The sequence below is a fragment of the Limulus polyphemus genome, unplaced genomic scaffold, assembly GCF_000517525.1.
Source record: "Limulus polyphemus unplaced genomic scaffold, Limulus_polyphemus-2.1.2 Scaffold1026, whole genome shotgun sequence".
Classification (NCBI taxonomy): Eukaryota; Metazoa; Arthropoda; class Merostomata; order Xiphosura; family Limulidae; genus Limulus; species Limulus polyphemus.
The window spans coordinates 108982-117359 of record NW_013666636.1 but is presented as its reverse complement, the minus strand read 5'-3'; the positions used below and the strand labels follow the sequence as shown (position 1 = coordinate 117359).

The 8378-nt window shown below is 29.3% G+C and overlaps 1 protein-coding gene across 2 annotated transcripts in view; it reads left to right on the top strand.

Moving 5' to 3' along the window:
- LOC106461762 overlaps window positions 1–8378 on the top strand; it is a 120913-nt gene that overhangs the window by 55080 nt on the left and 57455 nt on the right. For both annotated transcript variants that reach the window (XM_022388792.1, XM_013921610.2), the window contains 5 exons: window positions 1474–1566; window positions 3051–3110; window positions 3430–3489; window positions 5872–5928; window positions 7645–7749. In XM_022388792.1, the coding sequence (XP_022244500.1) occupies window positions 1474–1566; window positions 3051–3110; window positions 3430–3489; window positions 5872–5928; window positions 7645–7749 (375 nt within the window). The remainder of the gene's footprint in view (window positions 1–1473; window positions 1567–3050; window positions 3111–3429; window positions 3490–5871; window positions 5929–7644; window positions 7750–8378) is intronic.

Sequence of the window (8378 nt, the reverse complement as noted above, 5' to 3'; positions counted from 1 at the left end):
TTACTCTCCTGTTATGGCTCCTTGCAACTTCTGGCTGTTCACCAAACTCAAGAGGCCATTGAAAGGAACGCGATTTCAGACAAGAGAGGACATTATGGCGGCACCGCTGGGAAAAGTGTGTGGAGTCCCAAGGAGACTACTTTGAGGGTGATTAGGTTTCCAACGCTCCATGTATGCCAGTTTTTATTCCGCGGCCAAAGGTCGGACACTTTTCTCACAGGCCTCGTATATTCTTTAGGTAGTACATGAAATTAAGGTTTTTATTTCAACAATTTTGTAGTTAATTTGTTTCAAATAATTACCTATATGTCGCTGTTCCATGAGATTTAAGTAAACTACATAAATATTAAAACCTTGCAATAATGGGCTAATTTTAATATTAAAGCCATGTAAAGTATTCAGGTATACCAAGCATTTTCTACCTTCATATTTCTCATTAATTCTAGGTTTGTGCAATTTTCACATAACACATGGCAGAGAAAGAAGTTGATTTTGTTCTAGGTACCTTTGTTCTTTGTCATTCCCTTGGAGATAATACCTGATCTGTTTGTTGGGGACTGGCATGGCCAGGTGGTTAGGGAACTTGACTCGCAATCTGAGGGTCATGGGTTTGAATCCCCATCCCACTAAACGTGCCCGCCATTTCAGCCGTTGGGGCATTATAATGTGACAGTCAATCTCACTCTAAAAGAGTAACCCAAGAGATGGCAGTGGGTGGTGATGACTAGCTGCCTTCCCTCTAGTCTTTTACTGCTGAATTAGGGACAGCTAGTGCAGATAACCCTAGTGTAGCTTTGTGCTAAATTCAAACCAATCAAAACTGACTGTGTGGGGGATACAGCTGTAAAGAAGCACCTTCTGCATGAAGGTCTACAACACTGTCCTCTAATGATAGATCGGGTAATATCTCAGTCTTACAATTTCCCTTATGAAATTACCATGTGGGTAGTGCTAGTTGTGTAAGTCTTACATTACTGATTCATTTAAGTAGTGTGAGGTTTAGATAGCCTATAATATCTTGAGTGAATCATTCAGCTTGTAAAAAAATCTTGAGGGAATAGAGCCAGCCTGATAAATTTAAAACTTCAGTAAAGACGATTGTCAAGTGTCCAACACAAGCACATACATTGTGTTTCTAATATTAATTAAACTTTGTGTCCAGTTTTTTTTTTTTTCATTAGCACAGACTTGGTTGCTTTTAGCAATTTATCTTTGCCATGCCTATAGTTATATAGTGGACCTACCTGGTTTGCTCTTTCAGAAAAGATGTATACCTCAAAATAACACAACCCATCCTTGTGTTGATTCTATGTAAAGATTAAAGTTTTTACTTTATGTAGCTTGTAATTCTTAGTAATTCCTCTAATTAAATTAAATTAAATCCTTGTGTTGATTCTATGTAAATATTAAAGTTTTTACTTTATGTAGTTTGTAATTCTTAGTAATTCCTCTAATTAAATTTTTATTTGTTAGGAAATTCCAATTACTGTCAACAAGGGAATGTGCACACTGTGCAAGGATCTTGCCAAAGTGGTGTTAGATTACCTCTCTCATGACTCAACTCGTGTTAGTACAGGTTTTAAAAATTTCTTTTAACTAATATTTAGTTATTTCTCTTTAATGACTAATGAAACAAATATTAAAATAATTTTCTGGATTGTTGAAATGTTTCGATATTTTACCAACATATTGGATAAATAATAGGAAAAAAATAATTGTAGTAAAGAAGGTTTTGTTGAGGGATCAGTTTCTAGTTGGAACTATTTTACTAGGTGCTATACTTAGGTTGATATGAAAAGTAATTCTTTAAACTACTGAAATTTATTTTTGTTTGTCATGTTTTAAATTCGTATGTATTTATTTCAGGCTAACTTCAATTTCATATAATAAAGTATTATTTAAATTGTGATTGAACTAGAAGGCCTATAGCAGTGTAGGAGTAACTGTAGTATTATTTTCTTAGAAAAGTAAAGAATATTTATGACAACAGGGATTTTAACACTTAAATATTCTTTGGTGATTTGTAGACTGAACAGAACCTGTTAACACATGACATTGTTATAATGACATGAAGACTGAGACTCATTCAGACCTAAAAAAAATCAAAGTGTATGTTTTAATGGTCAATTTTAGTAAAGAAGTTCTTAAAAATTCTCATTAATTTGTAGAAACTTATTTTTCCAATTTTTTTTTTGCTCTTTTGTGTTTCAGTTGTAGTTTATGTTTAAAGAAAAGTTATAACAAGTTTTTGTTGACTTACAGAAATGAAAACAGTGAAATTTGAGTTTCTAGGGATGCATGTTTGTGTGTTATAATATACATGGTTACAGAAAGGACTTAGGATGATCAAATAAAAGGAGAAATATATTAAACATCTAATACCATGAGCCCTTTCATATTTGTTTGTACTTTCTTACTATTTTATGAACACTTTTAATTATTAGTTGGGATACAAATTTTTTACATGCTAATTTAGTCACTGATCCAGTAAATCTGCTCACCCAGTAAGATCAAACCCAAACCTAGTTTAAAAATTTCTGAATGACCTACACTGTTGTGTCCAAGGTAATGTAATTTATTCAGCTACTGATAAAGTCAAGATGCTTCTGTTGTAACATGATTGTGTAACAGACTTTTTAATTACTTGTTTATATTAATTTCATTCTATATTGCAGCTATTATTAATTCTTGCTTTGTCTTCACTGAAGTAATGTGTACAATTAGGTGAATTTTTATATTTATTCAAAGTGATTTGAGTTTTCTCTTGAAACACATGATATTAAATACTCCAGTAACTGAATTATTTATTTATATGTTATTTTAAAAATAGATATAATGTTTGAAATTTTCTTAGTCTTGTTATTCAGGAAACACTGAGAAAGCTAGTTGGAAGCAATTGTTTTCAAATTCATAATTCACTAATTTCAATTTGTAGACTACATTTTTTCATGGTTATACTTGCATATTTTATAAGCTGAAGCTGTTTTTTTTTACTTTTAACTCTTTTGAAATACTGAATAGTTCTATTTAATACTTCTGTCTGATTGTAGGATGAAATTTTTGGTGAGGTATCTAAGCTTTGTAATCTTCTCGGACCCTTCTCAACACAGGTAACTTAAAAGGGTTTATTTCTAAGATATTTTGTATTAACTTTGTTTAAAGATTATTCTGCATTGTTCTTTCACAAATTTTTCATTTTAAATAAATGACTGTAAAATTGATATAATATTAAAAGCTAAATTTTAATTACAAGTACTACCATTTTAATGACTTAAAATGTGCAGTAGTTCACAAACTTGTTAAAACATACATCATAGGCAAGGAAATATGATGGTGATTTGTTTTGTAGTCTAAAACATTGATAAAGATTCTGGTTTGTTGTGATAAAGTAGATAATAACCAATAAATGCTCTTTGTCATTTCTAACAGTGCCAGAAATTGCTGGATGAGAACTTTAATTCCATATATGGCTTTATTATTGGAGAGCTGGTAGGTGTCATGTGTGATAATAATGGTTAGCTCTGTCATTGTTTAAGTAAATTTTAAGTTATACTAAGAACTAGTAGGTTTTTTGATTTATAATAATGGTGTAGCTCTGTCAGTATAGGAATGAAATCCAGTTTTATTGGTAGAGAGTGCTCTGGTGTGTATGGGCTGGTATTAGATTTGTGATTAATTTTCACTGAAAATGTTTTTTTGTGAAAACTACAGACATATTTGTTTAAGTTAAATACTTAAGGATGCAGAATTTTGATTTACAAAAACAAATTCTCTCTAATTTTTTCAATCAATGTGTGGAATGAATTTTATCATGTGCATCAGTATCAAGGCAATATGCGGATGTGTGCTATCAGTTTGTATTTAAGGGTGGGGTATTTTAGACCATCGACCCAATTGGATCATGGATCATTAGGCTGCTTTGCAATGTTATCAGGTGGTTATTTAGGCTTTAGGCTTATTGACTGCCAGGGTCATTAATGCTGTCAATGTGTTGAGACTCCTCTCCAATACTGAGGATGTGCATGGCTGGAATAATGAAGTGTGTGGCACTTGATTTGTTGTTGTACGGCTGTGCAGCTTAGAGGGAACACTATACAGAAAAATATATTTAGTAACCTCAAAGGTCAACACTGTTTTGACTGTTGCTTCTAAGAGGTATTACAGTGGTATGTTTGCGGACTTACAGTGCTAGAAACCGTGTTTTGATACCTATGTTGGGCAGAGCACAGATAGTCCATTGTGCAGCTTTGTGCTTAACTACAAGCAAACAAACTAAGAGGCATTACATATTTTGTTGAATATTTAGCTGCTGTTTGTGATTTCAATCCTTTCTGGCTGGGTGTTAGTATTTTGTACTTAGATTTTTGTACTTGTATTCATATGTGAAAAAGACACACTTCAAACATGATGTATGATAATCATTGATCATTTTTAATTGTAATTTTATTTTTGTGGTAAATTTTCATTTTACAATGAAATAAAAACCATAATATGACTGCATACTGTGCCATTATGCAATACACCGATAACCATTCATATCAAAGCACACTTGTTCTACAGACTACACAGACTCTGTGACTCAGAATGTCTTTGGCATTTGTTTTCTGTTTTATCTTATTTATTTCACAAAAGTAGCAACTGTCTTATGAAGAGAAGTTTATATTCAACATTTAGAGTAATTTTATATTGTTGCATAGCTGTATTGTTTGCTTTTTATTATTTCATTCTAACCAGTAGACTTATTTTGATATATCAAACTAAACACTATATTCCTTTTAGAAATTATATACAGTTGTTTTGTTTTGTTTTTTAAAGAGATTTTGCTAATCTCTCGAGATCATCCTACATAAAACTCCATTAATTTCAAATTACCATTGAGAATGATTGTAAACCAAAGAATAAGTATCAAAGTAAATACTTCAACAATAAACAGGCAAGGAAACTAAAAACTTTGACTTTTTAATTTTACTAGTTTGTAATAAACCTGACATAATTAAAATATTTGGAGGCATGTGTCCAAAGAAAGGCTTATAACTACTAACTAAAATTCACACACAAAAAAGTAAAATCCATATAAGGAAGAAGGGAATCTATGATAAATATATTGTGAGAAAGAAAACAATATCAGATTTCAGATGATATATTTATGATTTTATTAAGGTGGAGGGTGAATAGATATTAATCTTTGTAGGCTTCATATGTACATTTTAGAAAATCAAAAATTATCAAGTCACTAGAATAGTACACACAAACCCCCCTGTATTTTATTTGGGTTTCTAATAATAAGTTGTATGTGGATTACAAAAAATTCCATTCTTATTCAGAGCAATGACTTGGTCATCATGCTTTAACAGTTTCGGTGAAATTACGACTTTCTCTTTCAAACTATTTACAAATGACTGTCGGACTTATGTGCAAGGAAAATTGCTCTTTCTGTTGGTTATAAACCCATACTAAAGAAAAGTAGGTGGTACTAGACAAGAAGTTTTGAAAGAATAGAGTAATGGAGGAGCCACTTTAGCAGATTTGCTAAATATATTGACATCTCAACAAATCAAATATGTGGGTAGTTCTTATTTCATACTTTGTCCATATCTCAAATTCAAGTTTCTAATTCATTAACCATTGTACACGTTGTATGGTAGGCATAATATACCTTGAGAAGTTACTCACAAAAATCAATATTTAGTTTTTTCTTTCTTTATATTTCATTTTAAAATAAGAAATTAAAACATATATATAATGTTAAAATTTCAATTTTATTGACATAAAGTAATAATAAAGTTATTTAATAAAATTTTGAAAATAACTCAAAGTTCATTACACGCCCTTTAACATGCCTGTAGTAAAAGGGTTAAATTTTTCTTGCAGGATGCAGACACCATATGTGACATAATTCGCTTATGTCAGTCCAGTTTTAAAACAAAGGTTAGTGTTGAATACTCCCTTTAGCAGTATTTACTATAAAACTATATTGAAACTGATTCTGTATTAAAAGTAACTCAAACCTAAAATATTTTTTTACCATTTTTATATACACACCTCTACCAGTTGATCCAAATGATTTCTCTTGTTACTTATTTTGATCCTTCTAAAATATTTCGTAATGTTTATAATTTATGTGTATTTATCTAAAAGTCTATTACATGTACTCTTTATCAGTTGAATACATTATTTGCATGAATTTCTCCATCTTTTGTATTGCTTTGCACTAACCTTCAAGAAATTGTATTTTATAATATCAAGTTACTTGTTATATGATATACTAAATGAGGCTTTTTACTTCTTTTATTTATCACAGATGAATAAGAAAAACGTATTTACTAAATAAATGTATTGTAACCAAAAGCTGAATGCATTATTGATATTGTAAAGTGATTTTACTTGCATCTTGCTTCGTAAATACTATACATTTCAATAAGCAAAACATTTTTATTAAGTCTTTCTAATTTTGTTGGTGAGCAAATAGTATATAATTAACTCTGTTATTTGCCTTTTAAAGCATTTCTTTCATAAAAAAATCATATCAAGAAACAGAAAAATTTGGTAACTCAAAAATAACCATTAAATAAAAAATATTGTTGAGTAGAGCTTACTTTTGTATATTCTTGAAAGTTACACCAACTATATTTTACGTAATGACAGATTATCAATTTCTAAATATTTTAGAGTTAAAAATTATTGAAATGTAGTTTAAATTATTTTACTTGCATTTCGAAATTTGATATGCTAGTGTGCACTCATCAGCTGAAAAATGCTTACAAGGTGAGAAAGGATTAAACCTTGTTTTTAACATGATAGAATTTAAATTAGTGAGTTAGCTGTGGTGTAAAATAATAGGTAAAAAGTGAATCTATTAAAAGTTGTTTCTATTTTTTAATAACATGATAGACATGATAGCTGATGTATCATTTTTTTATTTTAAATGGTTTTGAGTGTTGAACAAGAGTTTAATCATTTGTTGTATTTAACTTAACTTTCTATCAATATTTTAATATTTAAAAACTTACTTTTAACTTATTAATTCAGTTTCTAATGATAAAGAAAAAGTTGGAACTTAACTAATATTATCAATATCTTAGTGTTTTTCTATAAGATAAACCAAATTGACCAACAGCTGTTACCTAGTTAGTATTTTAACTGTTTATTGCAGTTTCCAGCATTGTAACTTAATGAACAATTTGTAACATGGAACTTAATATCACAATTTTGTTTAGATTTTTTCAAGTTATTTCATAGAATACATCAGTTACAGTGTTAACAAATTCTATAAAGATGTATTTTAGATGAAAAAAATTAATTCTGTGGAGAAAAAAAAATACTTTTGTGGTACTAAGCAGATGAATGTTCACAAGATGGTGTTTATGACTTGAACAACAAACCAATCTAATTAACACTTAGCAATTTTTATATGGAAAGTATTTAACATAGTCTTATAATAAAAAAATGCACTAAAATAAGTTCAAGATGTTTTCCTTATCAGCCTATCCTAATGTAATACTAACCAGTGTAGTACTAGTCAGATATTTAACTTGAATTATTTTTTGGGATATATTCACATAGTTTTTTGATTTATCACTTATTTAGTATAATGATGTATTTATTTCTGAAATACATTAATATACTTCTCTTTTTGTTTAATAGTTGCTGCTTGCTCCATCTGTTGTTAATAAAAGTAATAAGAAATGTGAGCTTTGTGAACTGTGGAGAGAGAGAGCTCAGAATTATATAGGTGGAAAGTTCATCAAGGTGTGTTTTCATTTCTGATAGTAATAAAAAATTGTATTGAGATATACAGTGAGTAAACCTGTTTCAAATTTACTTATCTTTTAGGATTTTGATGTCATTAATTTTATATGGAAGTAATGTTTCATTTTTCAGAAGTTAAAAAAAGCATATTTTATAAGATTTACAAAGTGAAACAGTATATTATATAATGAAATGCGTAATTTATCTAGTATAGTTTTGAATAAATTAAGTGTATTTGACCCTTGGAAAATGTTTTGATGTTAATTTATTAAAATAAAAACTAAAACAAACTATGCAAAAAGTATAGAAGTCATGAAAATAAAAATTAATAGCTAAATTATATAAAATATAATTTTCTCATTATTAGCAAATTGTAATTTCTTAGTTCTGCCAGAAACAGCAATATTAGTAGTAGATTTTCAGTCTGTCAGAGAAAGATTGTAATATCTTAGTTCTGCCAGAAACAGGAATATTAGTAGTAGATGTTCAGTCTGTCAGAGAAAGATTGTAATTTTTTTTAATCATAATAATTGCATATTTTGACAAAGAAAAAGAAAAAGTGGTTCCCTCTATCATTGAATAATGGACAGAAAATTTGAACTCTGAGACAAAGAAATAGTTGTAGTTTT